Source organism: Lissotriton vulgaris, unplaced genomic scaffold, assembly GCF_964263255.1.
Source record: "Lissotriton vulgaris unplaced genomic scaffold, aLisVul1.2 SCAFFOLD_590, whole genome shotgun sequence".
Classification (NCBI taxonomy): domain Eukaryota; kingdom Metazoa; phylum Chordata; class Amphibia; order Caudata; family Salamandridae; genus Lissotriton; species Lissotriton vulgaris.
Window position 1 is genome coordinate 471,307 of NW_028245615.1, and position 23,351 is coordinate 494,657.

At 44.6% G+C, this 23,351-nt stretch overlaps 1 protein-coding gene across 1 annotated transcript in view; it reads left to right on the forward strand.

Annotated features, from left to right (window-relative positions):
• The window catches only part of STPG4 (sperm-tail PG-rich repeat containing 4), a 342,310-nt gene that overhangs the window by 289,392 nt on the left and 29,567 nt on the right, over positions 1-23,351 (forward strand). The window contains exon 6 of the mRNA XM_086949125.1: positions 17,451-17,558. Within this exon, the coding sequence (XP_086805251.1) occupies positions 17,451-17,558 (108 nt within the window). The remainder of the gene's footprint in view (positions 1-17,450; positions 17,559-23,351) is intronic.

The following is a 23,351-nucleotide window of genomic DNA, read 5'->3' on the forward strand; positions in this document are numbered from 1 at the left end:
GGATGAGGGTTCCCCTGGGGTTCAAAGAGATGATGTGGGACTGAGGGGAGAAGGATTAGAAGAAACCCAAGAAAGTTTCAGAATAACTGGATGCCAGACTTGTGATCTCCAGGTTGGGGTAATCACCACAAGATCTGCCACTTGGTGTCTCGTCTGTGCCGACAGGTGTGTGATAATCGAAAACAAGGAAACGTGCAGCCCCTCTCCTGGCTCCCATTTTCGAGAAACGCGTCCCTCCCCCTCACCATGGGCTCGAGTCTCCAGCTGAAGAATCTCTCCAACTGGTGATCCAGCTGAGAGGCAAATAGATCCATTGAAAAGGGACCCCATCTCCCATTGATGGTTTTGAAAATCTGAGGATGAAGCATCCATAGGCTCAAGTGTTAGACATTCCATGAATTCTGGTCTGCCACAACATTTACCTTGCCGGGGATATATTCCGCGAGTAATGAGATGCTCCAGTCTAGGCAAAAGTGCCAAAAACACCAGATCTGGCCGGGGTCTCAAACAGGTGAATCCCAGATGATTGATATAACGGACCATGGACATGTTGTACATCTTCAACATAATGCAGCATTGTATCTTCTCTATGGTCCAACAGCGTACTGTGAATGAACCCGCGAGAAGTTCGAGACCATTGATGTGTCACTGTTGTTCTTCAGAAGACCACTTATGTCCCATGGCTAACTCACCACAGCGAGCACTCCAGCCACCTTTTCTGGTGTCTGACTTGATAATGATATTTGGGCGAACCAAAGATTGCTCTCTTGTTCCACGCTTCCATGTGCATGAGCCACCATCTCCTTTCCTCCTTGACCTCTTCCATTAATGAAAATATCACCAAATAGGTCACACCCCATCTGAGTTGACCTTGGCCACATCGAGGATCTTAGTAATGGGGCCTGCCATGTCCACTAACTAGTCCTGATTTGAGCGCCTGGAGCGATCTACTCCCTTTTTCGGGTCTCTGATATACTTTCCCAAAACGCTAGCCATCTTCGCATCTATCTCGAGTGTTAGTGCTACCTTGCCCTCCAGCGAGGGCTGGGGGCATTCCACACGCAGACAGGTGAGAATTTATTTCTCAACGGGCTTTCCCAGCCTTCCTGAGACATAGGTCACCACTTTGAAAGCTGGAGCTGGAACAAGGATGCATCAGTGGTTCACTGATAGAATATCGATGTAACAAACATTGATGTTCTAAATATCGAAGTAAAAATATAGAATACAAAATATCGACTCCCTATGTTTAAACACGTAAGTACAAGAATATCAAATAAAAAAATATTGAAGTAAAAATATAGATGTACAAAATATCGACTTAAAAATATATATTACATAAAATAAATATAATACATTTTATTAATATTTTTAACAAAAGAAATTACATTTAATATACATTTTAACCAAATACAACAAATAAAATGGAAAAAAATAAAAACACACAAACATAAAAATGTATGCATATACATATACTTACTTAAATATAATTTATTAACTTTATTTAATTTTTTAACTTTTAAATATATAAAAAACAGATATATACATATATCAATAATTTAAAATTAAAAAAATAACCATTTTAAATGAATTCAAACATTTAACTAAAAAAAAAAGAAAACACATTTTGCAATACCTTAAATACAACAGTAGGGAAACTGCAGGTTAGCAGAGGGGTAAAAATTACTATTCCTACTCTAGTGAGTGCAACAGTAGGGAAAGTGCAGGACAGCGATGAATAAAAATTACTATACCCACTCCAGTGAGTGCAACAGGAGGGAAAGTTCAGGATAGCGGATAAATAAAAATTACTATTCCCACTCCAGTGAGTGCAACAGTAAGGAAAGTGCAGGATAGCGGATGAATACAAATTACTATTCCCGCTCCAGTGAGTGCAACAGTAGGGAAAGTGCTGGATGGCAGACGGGTAAAAAATACTATTCCCACTCCAGTGAGTGTAACAGTAGTGAAAGTGCTGGATAGCAAAGGGGTAAAATTAATATTCCCACTCCAGTGAGTGCTACATTAGGGAAAGAGCTGGATAGCGGATGAGTGAAAATTACTTTTCCCACTCCAGTGAGTGCAACACTGAGGAAAGTGCTGGATGGCGGAGGGTTAACAATTACTATATTCCCACTCCAGTGAGTGCAACAGTAGGGAAAGTGCTGGATATCAAAGGGGTAAAAATTACTATTCCCACTCCAGTGAGTGCAACAGTAGGGAAAGTGCTGGATATCAAAGGGGTAAAAATTACTATTCCCACTCCAGTGAATGCAACAGTAGGGAAAGAGCTGGATAGCAGATGTGTAAAAATTACTATTCCTACTCCAGTGAGTCCAATAGTAGAGAAAGTGCTCGATGGGGGAGGGTTAAAAATTACTATTCCCACTCCAATGAGTGCAACAGTAGAAAGAGTGCTGGATAGCGGAGGGGTAAAAATTACTATTCCCACTCCAGAGAGTGCAACAGTAGGGAAAGAGCTGGATGTCGGGTGAGTAAAAATTACTTTTCCCACTCCAGTGAGTGAAATAGTAGGGAAACTGCTGGATGGCAGAGGAGTAAAAATTACTATTCCCACTCCAGTGAGTCAACAGTAGGGAAACTTCAGGATAGCGGAGGGGCAACAATTACTATTCCCACTCCTGTGAATGCAACAGTAGGATAGCGGAGGGGTAAAAATTACTATTCCCACTCCAGTGAGTGCAACCGTAGGGAAAGTGCTGAATGGTGGAGTTTTAAAAATTACTATTCCCACTCCAGTAAGTGCAACAGTAGGGAAAATGCTGGATAGCAGAGGGGTAAAAATTACTATTCCTACTCCAGTAATTGCAACAGTAGGGAAAGTGCTGGATAGCGGCGGGGGAAATATTACTATTCCCACTGCAGTGAGTGCAACAGCAAGGAAAGTGTTCGATAGAAGAGAAACAAAAATTAATAATAACATTTAAATATTTTACAAAAATGTAAACAATATAAAAAATAAATAAACAATACTTTAAAAATAGCAGATTAAATATGTTAAACATTAAATATATTAATTACATATATCAAAAAGGTAGAACTATTATCTAAAATAAATACATTTATAAACAATATTTATTTGAAATAAGCAAATATTAATCAACAATTTATTTTTAGAAACAATAATATATGTATTTCATTTCCTAGCCTATAACAGAACACCAATTAAAAAAACTTCAACATTTTTATAATTTATTTTACATCATTATTAATTATTTGACAATGTATTAGTAATACAAATAATTAATGAACATTGATTTAATATGCATTCCTTAGCACTATAATGTTCACAACACACACCTAAAATGAAGTGCACAAATACCATAATTAATTACTGATTCATTATTTTTAATTAATGAACTAATATTTATTAATAAATTACTATCCAACCTTCCCAGCATTTTCACCTATAGACATCACAACACATCTAGAATGTATACACAATTAACATAACTAATTGCCAATTAATTAATTAACAACTAATTATTAAATAATCAATTAAAAACTAAATTACTTTCCACCATTCCCACCATGTCACCTAAAAACAGCACAACACACACATAAACATAATTGCACTAGTAACATAATTAATTGGCAATTAAATATTTAAAATTAATGAACAACTAATTATTAAATCATCAATTAAAAACTAAATTACTTCCCACCATTTCCACCATTTTAACCTATCACAGCACAACACACATATAAAAATAATTACACAATTAATATAATTAATTGCCAATTAATTAATTAAAATCAATTAACAACTTAGGGTTCGATTCCGATGTCGGACGGACCCACATCGGTCAGGAGCAGTAACCCACCGACCTGGTGTCGTGGGTTACGGCCCTGCTAATACGATGTGACCGAACAGGGTTCGGTCGCATTCATGTACTTCACAATGCAGGCATGCATTCCGAGCAGGATGCATGCCTGCATTGAGAAAAGCAGGGGTGCAGTTCATCCCTGCACCCTGTGGCCGGCACCCCAAGGTGCCTGCCACCGGGTGCAGGGATCCACAGCCATTCAGCAGCCTTGCTCCCCTGGGGGCCCTGCTGGAGGCCCCCAAAGACAGTTTCTGAGTACCTTTTCGTCCCGGACAGACTGGCATGAAAAGGCAGTGAAAAACTGCCATCGTACTCCCTCGGTCGTAAAGAGGCAACCGGGGGAGTACTGGAGGTTTTCCAGATGGCAGACGGGCTCTCCGAGCCCGTCGTAGGCCATCCGGAAATCCGAGTCGGATTCCATTCCGACCGAGCCCATTGGAATGGCTCGGTCGGAATGGAAACCGGCTGGCACTGACCGATTCGGTCGGAAGGGCTCTGAACATGGTTCGGAGCCCTTCAGGCCCGAATCAGAATCGGTGCCTAATTTTTAAATCATCCATTAAAAACTAAATTACTTCCCACCATTTCCACCGTTTTCACCTATAAACAGCACAACACACATACAAATAATTATAGAATTAACATAATTAAATGCCAATTATTTAAAATTAATTAACTACTAATCACTACATAATTGATAAAAGATTTATCTACACATTTAACACTATACCATTTCAATTCATCAATTATTAATAAACGAAAATTATTCTATACATTTTGTATAATTAAATTACTTCCCACTCTATTCCCCTATAAAGCCACAAACTGCTACTTTACTAAAAACACAAAATTCAAATTAAAAAAAATGTAATAACTACTCAAACATTCAATACATTTTATATAATGAAATTAGTTCCCACCCTATTCCCCTATAAAAACCCACAACCCGCTACGGAACTAAAAACGCAAAATTCCAACTTTTTTTTAATAACTACCAATATGTTTACACATATAATAAAAATACAAAGAAATCTTATGCGAAAAATACATGCATCACACACATATAAAAGATATACTAACATACATAACATTATTACAAAATTGATATTTTTAACATCTATATTTTTGCAAACGATATTAAACCCTCAATATTTTTTACATCAATATTACTTACCCAAAGTCGTTAGTCTGCACCACAATATTTTCTCTGTCGATATTCTTGAGTCACGATATTTTTGCAAAGATTTTCATGTAAGTCGATATTTTTAATTTTATATATAGTCTCAGCACTGCGTCAGTTTATCAGGGTCCAGCACATCAGACATATCAGTGGAATGAGATTTAGGGATGGATGCATCTAGTGATGGACACCAAGGTCGAGAAGGACCTGGTTCACCGCTAGAATTCCCATGACAATCCTCTGCTTGGGATTCATCCCCATTAAGGGGAGGTGAGAATGCCGGGTAAACCCTAGAATGCCCCCACTAGGAGTCGTGTCTTGGTGCTCTGAGATGTCAGAGAGTGAGGATTGGGCAAGGAATGGCCTTTTAAAGCAATCAAACATATCCAAGTACACTCGCTGGTCATTCTTGTACTTTAACCTAACCTAGTGCGAGATTTTAGTGGACATCTTTATAATCCCCAGAGTGGTGCATTATTAGTGCAGGGGTTCACAAATGTATTAAGAAGCCACTGGCTGAGCAGTTTTCTGGGCACTGTGAACAGTGACGACTGGAGGCACTTGTTCTCTAAAGGGTAATTGCGATTCTCCTAATACCATGACTAGAGAATCTGACATTATGCATTATTCTTTTAATGCAGTCCCAAGCAGCCACATACATCTTAATATTAAAAGGTTCCAAAACAGAATATTAGAAACACATAAAAGGCCTAAGCCCTCAACAATCTGCCTCTTTTAAATGTGGAGAAGAGAATAAGTCCATGAATCTTAAAACTTCTAAACTTCTAAATGAGCCTCAGGTGAGCAATACGAAAGAGAAAGAGAAAACGAAGAAAAATCCAAAGGCCAGACGTCTTGTCCTTAAGAGGGGTTACCTGAAAAGAGAGAGAAGTAAATACCTCCTGAATGTAACAAATATTATAAAACTTAACAAGCTAAGTGAAGAGATAAGAGATAATATTAGTACTGTTAAAAACATGAACATGTATTCACTGTAAGCCCAGCCGTCAAAGGGGTGGTATAATGTCAGCCTCTGTGTCTTTAATGAAATCCAGATTCACTAGTCATGGTAATAGGAAAATCGCATTTTCATTACAAGAACGGGGGCTACATTATGCATGTTGGTAGCTTTGTAAAACTACATCAGACATATGTTTGATAGGCTTGCAATAGTGTCGTGCAAAAGTGCTAGCATTTGACCAATCATCCGCTTTGAGAATGTCATCCAACTTACCTCCAGACCAGAGAGATTTAGGGCTCCATTAGGATGGCGGGCGGATCCGCCATCCTTCCCTGTATTCCCCCCCGCCATATTAGAATGGCGGGGGGGACCACGGTGGAGCAAAACACCGCCCGCCACTTTTCCGCCCCGGTCGCATTGCGGCCGGGGCGGAAAATTATTATTATGGTGGCGGTGTCTATGAGACACCGCCAGCCATAGTACAATGGCAAGTGTGCAATGCCTTTCCGCGGCGGCAATGCCGTCACGGAAAGGCAGGCAGTGTTCACTCTGGAGGCCCCCTGTGGGCCCCCGGAGTGAAGGCCAAAGGGGGGTGGCACACAGGGGGGTACCTGTGGTACCCCCCTGCATTTGCATAATCAAAGCGGCAGGCACCGCGCGGTGCCTGCCGCTTTGATTACGTAAATGCTGCTAAGCATTTTTAATTTGTGGCGGGCGGAGCAGAGAGCTCCGCCCGCCACAATACTATAAATACAGGGTGTGCCCGCCACTGTGGCGGGCACATCCTAATGGTGTGTGCGGGACCCCCGCCCTTAGGGCGGGCGGTCCCGATTTCCGACAGGATGGCGGGTGGGCAAAGCCCGCCCGCTATCATAATGGGGCCCTAACTGTCCAAAGCACCTCTAAGGGAGTGAGTTTGAAATTTCATTAAGTCAATACCTGCTAAACTCATGACGGTTTTAACCCATCTAGCAACAGAGGCCGAGGTTATACCTGTATGCGGTTTAACAAAGGAAATAAGTAAATTGTTCACACCCGGGCACAAAGAGCAAACATTCTGTGATCATACTCTCTCATGCAATTCAGTACACAAAGTTTTGGGCATAAATCAAAACGTGTATAAAACATTGAATCAGACATAGTCTTTGTTCTTCTATAAATCTCAAATTTAACACCAAACATGTTATAGGATCTATTTGCAACCTCCGGGGCTTATACATCAGAGACCCTTCTATAGGAAATTAGGCATAGCAGAATAGCAAGCTTGATGGAAAGGTTTTTCCTATTCAGAAGAGTATTATAAGGCCAGTTATTGAAAAGATCTAGGATTAGCTTAACGTCCCAGAGACTTTTGTATTTAGGTTTAGGAGGCCTTCTTAAATGAATACTTTTCATCACTCGGCAAACAATGACATTTGTAGCTACCGTTTTACCGTTGACAAGGACGTGGCTAGCAGAGATAGCCGATCTATAGCAATTGATAGTTCTATAGCTGAGACCCCTTTCAAACTGTTCAACAAGGAAGTTTGCAATGTCAACAATAGGTGGCTTCAAGGAACCCAGGTTCCTTTCCATGCACCAAAGAACCCAGTTAATAAAAATGTTGTTATATCTGTAGTGAGTGCCTGGGGCCCAAGACTCTCCGAGGAGAGTTGCAGCTGTCGACGAAAGCCCAGAGATTTCATTGGATTTCCTGACACTCTCCAAGCAAAAAGGTTCAAACTCCCTGTCTGGGTTAGGGGGTGACTTCCTCCATATATGTCTGTTAGAAGATTCTCTAGAATTAAGAAGGGGGGTTGCAAGCTAGTTCCAGAGTGGTGGGGAACCAGACTTGAGATGTCCAGGAGGGAGTTATTAGGACAAGGGAGCACTGGTCCAGTCTCACTTTCTGTAAAAACTCTTTGGATCATAGCAAAGGGAGGGAAGGCATATGCTTTGACTTCTTTCCAGGACTGGAGAAAGGTGTTCACTTCCAGAGCACTCGGGTCAGGCATCCAGCAGAAATATTTTTCCCCTGAAACGTCAGTCTGCTCGCAAATAGGTCTAGAGGACCCCAAATCTTGTTCAGGGTGCTGAACACAGAAACATAGAGCTTCCAATTGCTGTGATCTAACAAGAATCTGGAGTTCCAGTCCGCAGAGATGTTCGTTTTTCCCGGGAAGTATTCTGCCCTGAGAGCGATCTTGTGCTCCAGACAGAACATCCAGAGTTTCTTGGCTAAATTCGAGATGTCTGCAGATTTGGTGCCTCCCAGACGATTTATGTAGGCTACTGCAGAGATGTTGTCCATCTTCAAGATGATGGACCTGCTCTGGAGAGAGTGTTTGAAGCTCATCAAGGTGTAAAGACCAGCTGTTAGCTCCCAAGTAGTTTATGTGGTGAGAGGATTGCTCCTCCGACCAGATACCACCCGTGTTCTGATCGAGAAGGCAAGCTCCCCAGCCATGATCGCTTTGTCATTCCACATGTCTAGGTTCTCGAGCTACCAGGCAAGTACCGATTGTGCCTCCTGATCCTAAGTAATACGATCTCTGTACCATAGGCCGGATCTTAGGGCTCTCGCTTTTACCCATTGGAGGGCCCGATAGTTTAGGGAGGCAGGAAAGATGGCTTGGCTGGAAGAGGAGAGGAGACACCGTTTTCTGGCTAATTCCCTCAGAGATAAATCTTCTTGTTTAAGGACATGTCTTATTTCCTTCCTGATTTTAGCAATTTTCTTGGAAGGGAGTAAAAGGAGACATCTCGAAGTATCTATGGTAAAACCTAAAAACTCGAGAGTTCTGGAAGGAGTCAAGAAGGATTTTTCTTTGTTTATGATGAATCCTAAGCTTTCTAGGAGATTCATTACAGTCTTCAGATCTTGAACTAGTTGTAGGAGGTCTTGCGACATAATGAGAATGTCATCTAGGTATTTGATCAGACCCCTTTCTCTCAGAGATGAGGCGATAGTTCTCATGACCTTGGTGAAACACCATGGGGCATAAGAGAGACCAAAGGGGAGTACCTTAAATTGGTATAGGTGGTTTTTCCACCGGAATTGAAGAAAGGGTTGGTGAATTTCGGCCATAGGAATGGTAAAGTAAGTATCTTTTAGGTGCAATTTGACTAGCCAGTCTCCCTCTAACAGTAGGTCCCTCAGTAGGCAGATGCCCTCCACCTTGAAGTGTCTGTAAACTAAATATTTGTTTAGTTCTCTTAGGTTTATCACAGGTCTCCAACCCTTGTCCTTTTTTCCACAGCACCTCTTCTGCTATTTTTTGATGATCTAGAGGGAGAGGCATCTCTCTCGGAAAAGAGGTTTGTGTAGGTGTTTGTGTAAAAATCTATCATAAATCCCTGACGGTGTTTAAAACCCAAGGATCTTGGGTGATCAATCTCCAATTCTGATAAATGTATTTGAGTCTGCCTCCTACTTTTTGGGGGAAAGAAGGGGAAGGAGGGGGGAGAATAGTACTCTCTTATAGTGTTGAAGTAGTTAGATGTTCCGCGGGATCTAAACCCTCTGTCGCGGGGTCCTCTGCATCTTTGGGGGTAGAGTTGATGAGTGTTGAACTGGTAGTACCCTATTCCTTAGCCACGGGATCTCAAAGAGGATCTTTGATTAAAGCGGCCAGAAGAGAGGCCCCTTCTTCCGGCCTGGCCAAAAAGGTTAGGATTAAACACATATTTTGTTGGGCCTTATCCAAGGCGGTGAATGTTGACACGTACTCCCCCAAGGATTTGATAAGGTTTTTGCCAAAGAGTAATCCTTTTGGGTTTTCTGATGGCTCTCTGTCAGCCATATCACTGAGTTTGGGATTTATTGTAGTCAGAACGACCCTTTGTCTCTCTGTGTTGAGGCTTGCGTTTGCATTACCCAGAGGTATCAGTGCCCTCTGGCTCCAGCCCCTGATCAGCTCTGTGTTAAGAGGTGTGCCATTGATGTGGCTTTCCTCAGCGGAATCTATGATTCTGGCTAACGGACCCAGGACGTTGAGAAGACGGTCCTGGCATCCTTTCAGGGATCTTTCCATCCATTTCCTTGGATCTCGTCCGAGCTTGAAGAGGAATTTAATCAGCTCGGGATCTAAATTGGGGGTATAGCAGGTCTTGTCCTCAATAGATGGGTTAGAGCATTCAGCTCCAGAATGTTCCAAGTGTCCCTCTCTAATAGGTTTCTTAGCCATTTTTTGATTAGTTTTGCAACGTGGTCTTGTGGGTTATTTGAGGTTTAAGGGGGAAAACATTTCTTTCCTAAGGGGTCAAGGATATTCTCCTTTGAGGATGATGGGAGTTCCTCGTCCAGACTGTAAAATTCTTGATCAAGGTCTAGAACATACTCATCAGGTATGTCTGAGGACTCATCATCATTAAACTAGTTGTCTCCCATATTATAGTGAGCACTGTGATATTTTGTGCCGCTAGGGACACCCATATGTTTTGTGCCGCCAAGGCCACCCGAGTAAGTCGTGCCGCTAGGAACACCCAGGGAGTTCAAGGTGCGGTGGCCTCCGTTAGTAGTTGAGGTGCTTGGAACTCCCATATTTGATGAGGTGCTAGGACCCCCCATAGTGCTCTTAGGTGCCATTTGATCAACATTTTTACTTTTCTTTAATCTTTTCCCCCTTAATTCATTGATATCGTCAGAGTAGTGTGGGTTGAAAATTTCTGTGATCTCGTCCTCCTCGATGGGAAGTGGCCTTTCTGAGGACATGACCTGGGTCAAGGTCTCAATCATGCATGACCTTATTCCCTTATGTTGAATTTTTTAAGGGGTTCATTATCAATATTAGGAGTAGGTGCAAAAGTGCCATCTGAGTCAGGGTCAGAAATGGTGCAGATAGGGAGAATATGTTGTAAATTAGCAGACGTGCCCCTTTAAGAATCAAGTTGTAAATTAAAGTTATGCCAAACTGAGCCAAATATCCTTCAAAGGTAGTGATAATGCCGTTTAAAGGGGGCTATACAATAAGGTAATATTAGCTATTTGGTCATGAGCCTTGATATTGGTAGTGAGCCTTGAAATAGTATTAGTAAAGGGCCTTTAAATTAGATAACATTAAACCTCCTTTTTTTATGCAGTATCGTTAAAACTATTACTTGCGCTTTGTGGGTAGCAGCTGCTCGCAAATAGGTGTCGAGCAACTGACAAACGAGTGCTCGAGTGATAAGCTGCTGCCCGTTGTCATGGCGATGAGCGCGATCGACAAGGCAGGCAGTATGTAAGGCCGGGAGGGAATGCAGAGAAGAAAGGTTCCTGGCAACTGGAGGACGTAGCGCCCCCATTGCCAAGGATTCTTCCTCTAATGCCTAAAGCGATGCACGGTCGCGCTGAAGCTTGCATCCTGCATCGGGGACAGATGTAAATTAAGATCCTCCCATTATTTTGTTGTAAGCGGGCCTAAAGTGTTATTAGACACTAGCGATCATGTTGGTTACATCGCTGGGAATTTAAAGAAAACTTAAAATGGCAAAAAATACTAGTGCAATAAAACGGGTAAAACTTAACAGCAAAGCTATGAATAAACGAACAATACAGTACTTACCAGCTATACCTGAGGGAGCATTGTAGTAGGGGTTAGGGAAGGTATAACACCGGGTGTTAGTGAGAAGGTGTTGAAATTATTAAAAAAGGGGGAGGGGGGATCTCCATAAACTGGAGATCAGAATAGAGGCAGGGATGGGGTTAAGCCACGAGAAATATACCTAAAGGCAAAGAGAAGGATAATAATAGGTAATGGTAAAGGTAAAACCAACTTATCTGCTTGGAGCCGTATTTAAAAGAGGCAGATAGTTGAGGGCTCATGCTTTTTTTTGTTTCTAATGTTCTGTTCTGGAACCTTTTAATATTGTGATGTAATGCATAAAGTAGCCTCCGTTCTTGTAATGAAATCCCTTGGACGATATGCCCTTTGTTTTAATATACTAAAGTGCCTTGGGTGTCCCTGTGGTGTGTCGGCGCGGATGGAACTGCAATTAAAAATAGAGACTTACAGTAGCTGTGTGGCTTTGGAGCCCTATGTAACATACAGACCCCACTCGGGCATCCACACCATCAGAAAAAATAGACTTTTCAATACAGACCCCAGTTGGGGTGTAACCCTTCCAGGTGCCTCGGGCTGAGACAGGGAGCAGAGGGGCTTAAAGGATCACAAGGAAACCAACAGCCACACAACAGAATTTTGAGCTGCAAATGGGTGTTTTTTCATGGACTCTGTGGTCCAAAATGTGGGGACTCTCCTAGAACTCACATATGCCCGCAAAATGAGCAAACATCGGCGCCGCATGAGGAACGCCCTTTGTACTTATTGCAAGAGGGAAAAAACAAATGACATCCATAATTCCCAAAATGATCACGTTTAACCATGAACATGCAGGAAACACTGAGGAAGCACTTAACTCTGATTGCACAGAAAAAGGGGGACATGAACACAGTGAAAGGACAATAATGGGCCCCACCTTATGTTTGGACATTATTAAGGTGTTTCTCCTTCCCTAGGGTCCATGGGAAAAGTAGTTTTGAGTTGATACTGTGAAATGGCTGCTGTGAAATAAAGCGAATAGAGTAAGCATAATCCCCGCCTCCGATCATGACATAGAATTTCAACAACAAACAGGGTTTTAATTGTAAGGGAAATGCTGGGCGCACTGCTAGGGTTGACGCGCAGGAGAACACAATGAAGTGAAAGGTGCATGCAGGAGAGGGGTAAATCCCTGAAACCCCTCGAAGTATGCTCAGGGAACACACTATGTACAAAAAAGGGCGAAACCTGCTGCACACTTAAGTAAAGTTCAGGCAAAAAAGATGTCTCAATGGACATAAAGTTCAATGATCACAGACGGAGGATTCTTCTTATTTTATTTTCTGTTCATGGAAAAGCCAGCCGACACGTGTTTCGTCGCCCGAAAACACAGTTTCCGCGAATCTTCAGGGCTGAAGGAAATAGGTGTATAACCACAGGTCGCGTTGCCGGTGATAATTCCGACCCGGCTCTGCTCAATTTGAATTTGAATTTGAATTTAAAAACATTTATTCAGCGCTCTTTTACCAAGCGGTTTCATGGCGCTATGTGTGATGCAGTGGGCGGCAGCAGCTGGGAGAGGCTAGGCAGTGTAAGCTCGTACAAATAGGAAGGTTTTGAGATCCTTCCGGAACTGTAGATAAGAAGGCGATGTGCGGAGGGCAGCAGGAAGGGAGTTCCAGAAGGCTGGAGCAAGAACAGCGAATTTCGCTCCACCAGCCTTCTGTTTTTTAAAACGGGGGGTAGCTAAAAGAGCCCTATGAGTGGAGCGAAGTTCTCTACCCGGAAGGTAGGGCTTGATAGCTGAGCATATGAACTCGGGGGCAGTGCCCGACCTAGCCTGAAAAGTGAGGCAGCCAAGTTTAAAAAGGGCGCGCTCTCTCACCGGAAGCCAGTGTAGTGCTTTGAGCAGTGGAGTGGCCCGATGGTATTTAGGTAGGCCATGAATCAGGTGGGCAGCCTGGTTCTGTACCAGCTGCAGGCGGTGGATCGCATAGGCAGGAGCCCCATTATAGATTATGTTGCCATAATCAATGCGTGAAAGTACCATAGCCAGCACGATGATTTTTAAAGCCGAAGGGGAAAAGAAACGGGAAACTTTCCTAATTATTCTAAGGGGAAAAAAACAAGAAGAGACCACTGAACCGACTTGTGAGTGAACAGAAAGTTGTGAGTTCAGGAGGATCCCAAGGGTTTTAACTTTAGGTACAGGGAGTGGAGGGACACCAAGTGACAGGGGCCAAAAGGAGGGGGACCACGGGCTGCAACCACCTCCGGTCAAGACCAGCTCGGTCTTGTCCGGGTTGAGTTTGAGGTGGTTGCAGTTCATCCAGTCCTGAATGAATGTCATGACTGTCTGGACATTCTAGGCGGATGAAGGTGAGTGGGAGAGGTTGAAGATTAGCTGGAGGTCATCGGCGTAATTAAACACCGTGACCTCCAACTGCTGTAACATAAAAATAAGGGGGTACATGTATAAATTAAACAAAAGAGGGGAGAGTGATGAGCCCTGAGGGACCCCGCACTCCACCTTACGGGAGGCCGCGGTGAAGCCAGCCAGATGGACCGCTTGAGCTCTCCCGGCTAGGAAGGACTCGAGCCATGAGAAGGCCAAGCCCTCTATGCCCGCCGCCCTGACACGGTTGAGGAGGATGGAGTGGTCCACCGTGTCAAAAGCGGCGGACAGGTCCAGGAGGATCAGGGCTTGCGGAAGGTTGGTGTCAATACCTTCACGCAGCTCGTCCATCACTGAAATCACCACCTTCTCCGTGGAGTGCAGGGGGCGGAAGCCGGCTTGGCAGGAGGAGAGGCAATGATTTGCCTCTACGTGAGTGCTCAGGGTGGTCGTGACATGGGTTTCGAGAACTTTTGCTAAATAGGGCAGAAGGGAGATAGGGCGGTAGTTGGAGGGGGAGGATGGGTCGGCGTCAGGTTTTTTTATGATTGGAATGACAACAACTGATTTATGTGGACTGGGGACAATGCCGTTTCTGAGCGAATCGTTAAGGAAAGTCAGGGGCGGGGTAGGGCAAGCTAGATAGATTTCCCTAAGGATGTGGGCAGGGGCAAAATCCAGGGGAGAACCCGATTTAACCCGATGAAGCAGCGGGGGGAGAGTGTCATCGGTTAACAGCGTAATAGTGGTCAATTTAAGGGCCGTAGAGGGTGGGGAGGGATTAACAAATGTAGGGGAGGGCGGGGGGATGTTGATTTTGATTTTGGCAACTTTGTCAATGAAAAACTCGTTAAGCGAGTTGCAGAGGGACTGGGAAGAGGGGATAGTGGCCGTAGCTCTGCTGGATGATGCCAGTTCATGGACAGTAGCGAAGATGTCCTTCGAGTGGGACTCTGCTGCCATTATCCTGCTCGTATAGAACTCTGTTTTGGCCTCAAGAATGCCCTTTTTATAGATTTGTAGAACAGACAAGTAGATTGTCTTTTGCGCGGGGCAATAGGTTCTTCTCCAAGCTCGCTCGGCTCTCCTTGCAGCTAATTTCTTTTCTTTTAGGTCTGGGGTAAACCACCAATTGGCTGCGTGGGCCCGCTTGACTGTGAGCCGCCTCAGGGGAGCGAACTCGTCACCCGCCAGGGTCAGCCAGTTGTTAATAGCGGCCAGCTGGGTAGTAGCTGCAAGGCCTGAAAGGTCAGGGCTGGTTTTGGCCAGGGTCGAGCAAAGGGAAGGCATGTCAGTTTTGCCCCATTTCCTGACCCAGGTGTTCTTGGGGAGCTGGGGTTTGGCCATAGGGGCTAGAGCAAGGGAAAAGGTAATAATAGAATGATCTAACCAGGAGCAAGGGGATAATATAGGGGATGTGGACGGGACATTCAGTGCCCAGATTTGGTCTAGCGTGTGGCCGTGTGTGTGGGTGGAACTGTGGATGAGCGATAAAAAGTTCAGACTGATCATGAAGTCGGTGAACTCTTTGGATTGAGAACTCTCAGCAGGGTCATTAGGCCAAAAGTTGAGGTCCCCTAGGACTAGTACTGATGAGTTGTTGATCACCAGGGTAGCCAGGAGGGCCTGAAAGCTTGAGAGAAAGGAGGGAGTGGGTTGGGGAGGACGGTAAATTAGAACAAAGGTAAGGGGTACCTGGTGGGAAGTCGAACGGGCTACTAGGTAGTCTACGTCAGGGATAGGAGGGGAGGGGAGAATCTGAAAACTGAGATCAGTACGGGCTATTAGGGCCACTCCTCCGCCCCGCTTGCCCTCTGGGCGGTCCGCCCGAATGGCGGAATATGAAGGGGGCAATGCGGCTAGCACATTGGGCAGGGAGTCAGCCTTGAACCAGGTCTCTGTTAGGAATAAGAGATCTGGTTCATGAGTGTCGATGTAATTGAATATCTCGTACTGATGGTTGACCGCAGACCTGGTGTTTTGGAGTGTGGCCGAGGTGTTAAATACCGGAACAAGGGGGGCAAATGATGACAGGGGAGTGAGGAGAGGCGTAATGGGCAACGAGGCTAGATGTGACACGATCCCGGGGGGGAGGTTGGTAGGGGGGGTGAACAGGCCAAGATACATCAAGTGAGTAATTACTGAGGGGTCAATGGTACCTGGGGCCCAATATGAGCAAAGCTGAGATGGCGAGTACGTGATTAGACGGGCAGCATCTCATGCCCCTAGCCCCGGCCAGCCGCGGACGGGCGCAGACGGGCTTAACTCAGGCGCAACTCCGGCGCGCCTTCGTCGCATCCGCTGCGCTCGTCCGCTGCGCTGACACATACTGCCCGTTTAAATAGGGGCGGAGCGGCGAGGGAGTGGCAGGGCTGGGATAGAGAAGTCAGCCCAACCGAAGATGGCACCCGCTGCCGCTGGGAGCCCGCAAGCACGATCAGCCCCAGCCGGCAGCTCACCTCTAGGAATAGAAATCGAGTTAAAACCTGCATAACTTTGAAATAGTAACAGTTTAAAAACACAGTGCGTGGCGTAGTAGCGCCTCCGCTCGCATTCATGCTCAAGACTGGGTTAGTCAGAAACTTTATAAATTCCAGAGTGATCTTCTCCAAGAAGTGCGTGGCGAAGATTCTGTATAAAAAAGTGTATTTAGGTGTGGGGTTCTTCGGGTAACGTAGATCAAGATGTATCCTAATGGCATGTATCGAAGTAAAACGTGTAGTAAGTTTCCACAGCAAAAAGTCCCCGTAGTGCGGGGAGTCAGTACGCGGCTCTTCAGAAATGCGTAGCGGTTCCGGGTTCGGATTAGGATACATCTTGATCTACGTTACCCGAAGAACCCCACACCTAAATACACTTTTTTATATAGAATCTTTGCCACGCACTTCTTGGAGAAGATCACTTTAGAATTTATAAAGTTTCTGACTAACCCGGTCTTGAGCAGAGCCGGGTCGGAATTATCACCGGCAACGCGACCTATGGTTATACACCTATTTCCTTCAGCCCTGAAGAGTCGCCGAAACTGTGTTTTCGGGCGACGAAACACGTGTCGGCTGGCTTTTCCATGAACAGAAAATAAAATAAGAAGAATCCTCCGTCTGTGATCATTGAACTTTATGTCCATTGAGACATTTTTTTTGCCTGAACTTTACTTAAGTGTGCAGCAGGTTTCGCCCTTTCATGACATAGAATTTGACTGAGAACAAGAGAGAGAGAGAGAAAAGGCAGGAAATATGGAAAGAATAAAGAAAAGAGAGATTGAAAAAAGTCAAAAGGAGCAACCAGGTATTAAAAGGAACATTCAAGAGTGAGATATAGCGACTGGTAGAGTATATTGGTAACTAGAGCTTTTTTGGATTCTGCAACGCTGACATTCAAAACCAGCGCCTGCTGAGGGTATCTAAGAAAAAAGTTAGGACTCAGCACATACTTTTACAAATTAAGAACTGTCAAAGCACTACTATTTTATTTATCTGAATATGTATTGCCTTATTTTGCCACTAAATTGATTCTTTTTAAGAGCCCTCCACTTACAAATCTGATTAGCAAAGTTTTGTCATTTTAGAAAGACGGACCAGGACCAGGTCATTATGAGGTAAAAAAGGTTGATCCTCGGTGTGCTATTTCATCCTGTTTCAAGTCAAGAGTTCCTAGATTCAACGACCGGCATTCAGTAAGTTGTTTAAAAACAAAAAAAGTGCATTAAACTGAATTACTGCTGCTTTCAATTGCCAAAGACGATATTGTGCCACACTTCTAGAAAGTTCTGTTCAATCACCCGTGTCAAAGGTCCCAGAACTGAGGGGCATATTATCAAGGGGGTTTATCTCTGCTTTTTTGGCTTTAAAAGCCAAGAAAGTGGAGATAAAATTATCTCCCTATTACCTAGCTGTCGCTAACACCAGTTAGCGACAGCTAGTAGGAGATAGCGACCATCTTGGGCCCCGCTTTGCATGTCAGTGATATTTATCACTAATGACATGCAAAGTGGGCATGCCAAGATGTTAGCGACTGGAAACAGTCGCTAATATCGCTATCTCCCATTACCAACTTTTGGAGATATTCGCGCTAAGCGCGAATATCTCTAAAAGCTAACACCTGCCCCTGAGCAGTTCTTAGCCATGTTATCCTATGGTAGGTGGATAACATGACTAAGAGCATTAGCTCGGTAATGCATGAATATCGCTGACTTTTCAGCGATATTCATGCATTTCAGCCAATTTCTATCGTTTAGGAGATAAACCTTGATAATAGCAAGGTTCCTAAGCGATAAAAATCGCCGCAGCTCGGCGAGAAAAATATTGCCGCTAAACCAACATAGCGATAATTATCGCTAGTTGTTGGTAATATGCCCCTGAGAGTTTCATTTTACAGAGGCCACTATGTTTTTCTGAACCCAAATCGGATAATTCAGTTAAAAAATCCGATGGTCCAGGCCATTTGAAGGTACAGTGTTGCTCTTTGATTTCCCCCCACTATCCACCTTCCTGTCCCACATTTCCTGTTTAAAATTGTTTCTTTTCATAGCATGGTGGAGGCAGATAAGCCCATATTTCTTTTACATTTCTTAAAACAGACTTCGAGCCTAATTTTTATCTTGGCGGATTGGATACTCCATCACACACTTGACAAATATCCCATCTACCATATATCCTATGGCACTTGTAATAAGGAAGACAGAATATCTGGTCGTATTACAAGCGCATTATATCCTATGGCCCTTGTAATACAGCAGACAGGATATCCATCACATTTGTTGTTTTGTTTTTTTGGTCCTCATCTCACTCTTCAAGCCTCTGCGGGTCTTATGAAGCCGCCTTCGTGATCTGTGGCCCCTACGGCTTACCGCACTCACTTGGGTCATTCGACCGATCCCTTTTTTGTGAGGGAACCTGGTGTAATCATTAGACCAATTATGTTAATTAATCTTAAATTTTTTCCCCAGCTCACAAAGGGATGCCAGATGTTCATTAGCTTATCTTCTACACCCTCATAGTCTAAACAAGCCATGGAAAATGAAGCTTTAAGCCAGTCTTCCCTTTGTGGGGGTAGGGGGTCTTTCAACCTCTTGCAAACTTTCCTTCTGGCCAGCAAAATCAAATAAATTAATAGACATCTGTTCTTCTGAGAGAGGGTCTGACTAAGGCAACCGTCATCTCCAAAAAACACTAATGACATGTTAATCTCTATGATGGTATTAAAGATATCACGAATGTTGTCGCCCACCTCAGTCCAAAATCTTACAAGTGCTGGACACTCAAAGAAAATGTGTAAGTCATTAGCAAGAGGTGTCAAGCATCTGGGGCATTTAGGAGCTGGTTCTGGGGCAAACTTGGCGATTTTCGCGTGAGTGTAATAGAGTCTATTGATGACAAAAAAATGATTTTTTTTTTTAGACAAGCGGGCTTGACAAACTTATACAAGGTCTTTAGAGAGGGCTCATACTAGGACTCTATTGATGGCCCAAGAGGAGTTTCCATCTACACTGCAGCTAAGGGGGGTGTCTTGTGATCCTCAGTTTCCAACAGGTTGTTATACCATATAGAGATTTCCTTATTCATTGGAAGGATAGATTGCCACATACCTTTAATCTCTCTATTCCCTCTGACCTCCCCCTTTTCTGCCTCGTACCATGATGTTAACTGTAAATATTTGAATCTAGAGAGCCCTGGCCCGATCTTTGCCCTCAGGTACTCCCATGGATGTATCCCCCCGGAGTCCACCAGTTCGGACCAGACGGTGATGCCTGCCCTTCTAATAGGCAACGCCAAACTGTCCAATAGGCAGTCCGGTGTTCCCGGTGCATCCCAGATGGGGGCACTGTCAGAATAGTATCCAATGCCCCAGCTACGTCTGAACCTATACCATAACTCCAAGGCCGCCCTGAAGGACTGGGTTCTTTAAGACCCAGCGGTGCCAGGGCACAACACCTGAAACCTTCGTGGGTAACCTGCTCCGGCGTACGAATCACAGAGACACGGGACACTTCCTTCAACGTCAAAGATTCAAGGTTTATTTGCTGCAGGGAACACAGAGATCACGACAAGTACACAGCGTGCAACTTGGGGAGACTGCTTCAAATTGGTTCTGTGGATCGCTCCTTTTATACAGTTTTTACCCATAGGATTACATTGAACACAAAAGTTTACAACCCGGTTCCCACCATCATCCCCCAGAGGGGTCGCTTTGGTCACTTTGAAAACACATCAGGTCCGGAACATAAGTGCGGAAACATTTGGCGGTTCCCAACTGTAAAAACCATCTTCCCACCATTAGCAAATTCCAATCAGCAGTAAAACAGATCGAAATAGGAACAAAGACAGGTGCAGAGGAAGACGGAGACAGTGGGGAGATCGGAAAGGGTGTAAAAGGGGAGGTATCGGGAAACACGAGATACAGGCATCAAAGGGACGTGCCTAATGAGATGCACGGCTGAGACAATAAGTCCGTGCGGCAAGATGAGCCTCGAGCGGCGCCATCTGCCTTACAGTAGCAACCCCCTCGTCATAAAGACACTCACAAAGAACATGTGTCTTCCGCAGATATCTTTGGAGTCCCAGGGTCGCGAAGCGGACAACGTCCGTTCGCTGGCTACTTGAGGGCAAGAGACAAAATGGATGCCGTATCTAAGATGGAACCCGTGGGTACAGATGAAAAACCCACATAACAAACGAACGGTTTAAGTTAGCACAGCGAAACTGCGCACACTTACTAAACTCGTCATTTGCGGTTCATAGATACCAGACTCGACCATATTCGTGCGAGTTAAAAACACCACTTACAATTGTCACGGAACCTCAGACGCTCCTTTTACCCTCATGTAGGCAAGCACTAGTCGGAATCATATTCGATATTCATCAGACCATCGAGATGTTGCTGTAGCATAGCTCTGTCCAACCGAGTCCCCTTGGTAGCAGATGGTTGTCTCATACACGTTGTAGCACAGAGGCCACATAAGGCAGGACCACACTGCACACAAAGGCAACACGTGAACAGGAACACTACAACGACTCCGATGATCATCAGAATCTTCCAACCCCAAGTCGACATCAGGCCCCAAAACCATCCAAGTAGCGTCCAATCCCCTACATCCACGTGTATGGATTCGGAGATCTTATGCAACCTCGAGATGGCTTGATAGACAGTAGGAGCATTATCTGGAATGAAAATGCAGCAGCTCGAATGGATCACCTTACATACCCCACCTCGATCTGCTAAGATGACATCTAAAACCATACGGTTTTGTAACGTCATAAGTCTCTCCGCCTGAAGTTCTGTGGTGATATTACCAAGGGCACTGGCAGTAATATTAGCTGTCGATTCTACCACTCGAGTCAACTGTCTCAGGTTCCTACTGTTGACCATAGGTCCCCAAAACGGGAGGAAACCCTTGAAAAAGTCTCCTGCCTCTTGACCGGCAGTATCCTCTTCACTAATTACGCCTCGCACAACTCTAGTCTTATGATAATCGGCATCTACAGTAAACGTCGGAGGCAACAGATTTGCAATAAAACATGAGCCCATGAAGTCTGCGGGCAACCATGTGTATGCACGATCATAACAGATAAAGTATGTACCCTTGGCAGCCAGAAACACAGGGGACGAGGACATCGGCAAAATGTAATTTTCAGTGCAAGCACTTGCTCCAAGTCGGGCTTGCGATCTTCGGCCACGACCCATAAGACAAAAATTACCAGTGTGGGGTACGACCCATATTGGAGGCGAGCTTTTAAGCTGCTTTTCACTAGTGAACACACTATATTCACCTCTACTTAGGACTCTATAGGCCTGTACCTCTTCTTCGGGAATAAGCGAAGGATCATAGATCTCACTATCTAAATCCTCTATTGCTATCGACAAAGGTTTTTGATACGAGGTAGGACCAGAGTAGGGGGAACGTGGCTCTCGAATGGGGTGGAAACCCAGTGCGCTTCGAAACATTGTTTGAAATGCTCGAGCTGACCCTTGGGAACTATACGGTAACACCAGATATGGAATTCCCTTATCCGTAGTATGTGGCATCAACCCACACACCCAACAATTAGTAGTGTTAACCACTAACTGATGCTGATGGAGGAGCTGAATAAAGGAATTGTTGCGGAATTCTACACGTCTAGCCTGCTCGTGTTCAGGTAACATGTGAAAGGAATGGGGAGAAGCAGTAGAGGTAAGATTAGGGTAAGAAGTAGGAGTAGGTGTAGCAGGTAAGAAGTAAGACATCGTGTAATACACCCCACCCGCCAATAATGCAGAAGCAGTCAAAAACAATACAAACAGTTGGAATATGAAACATTTGGTACGACTGAGTTGCTGCAGCTTGAATCTATGGACTTGAGCTCCCTCCAAATCATTCAGCTTCGAGAATGCCATTCCCTACGACCGTCCGCAACGTTTCTTGACGCACTTCGTTCTGTGCAGCAATAGTCAATCCCTAGGAGTTCCTAGGAACCGACGGCCTTTAACCTAGCGTCAAGACCTACTGTCCAGAAGGAAGTACGCGCGCGGCCCTACGGCCTTTAATGCACAATATGTACGTATGCAAAAACAAAGTCTCTCAGCTGTAAAGGCAAAAAGTATAGGGAGTGAAGCTCAATATATGTACAGAAATAATTACAATAATACGAAAGTTCAAAACTGATCACGGAAAACGGGATAATGCAGTTGTCAATACAGCAAGGCAAGATCTTTTTATTTGTCCTTAGTGCGAGATCGCATAAAGTATCGAGTTTTCCCAGGACGTGTCTGCTCGTCGTACAGAGGATCCGTTGAAGAGACAGCGTCCTGCTGATCAGTTAAGTGTTCTGGTCTTGAGTCTTTTGATGCCAATTGTTCAACAGTGTCTTTCTGCTGCGCTGAGGATTCTTCAACAAGCTGTGCGTCGCTAAAAGGCACAAACGCCGGCAATGTTTCTGTTTCAGATGACGCAATGCCTCTCCTTACCCACGGGTCTGCCGGCAAAGGGATGGGGACTCGCTTGGTGTGCGTAGCATGCACCCAATTTTTACGTCCCTCAAGACGAACAGCAGTCCTCGTGGCCAGGAGCACTTGATAGGGTCCGGTGAACCTCGGGTCCAGGTTATTTTTGCGTGAAAAGTTCCTTGTCACCACCCAGTCTCCGGGCTGGAGCTGGTGGCCTGGACCCTCTGTCTGCGTCGGCAATGCGTCGTAAACCTGTTGGTGAATTAACCTCAGTTTAGCAGTCAAGTCATGTAGATAATCGATCAGCATTGGGTACTCAAGATCAGAAAACATTCCTGGCCTAGGAACCCCCCACACATTCGCAGGACGGCCGAACACTATCTCATAGGGACTAAGCCCTACTCGGGAGTGTACAGTCGCCCTAGTTGACAGTAATGCTAAAGGCAAAGCGTCAGGCCACGAAAGACCAGTCGTAGCCTGAATCTTCGCTAGCTTTAGTTTAAGGGTGCCGTTGTACCCTTCAACCAATCCAGCTGACTGGGGATGA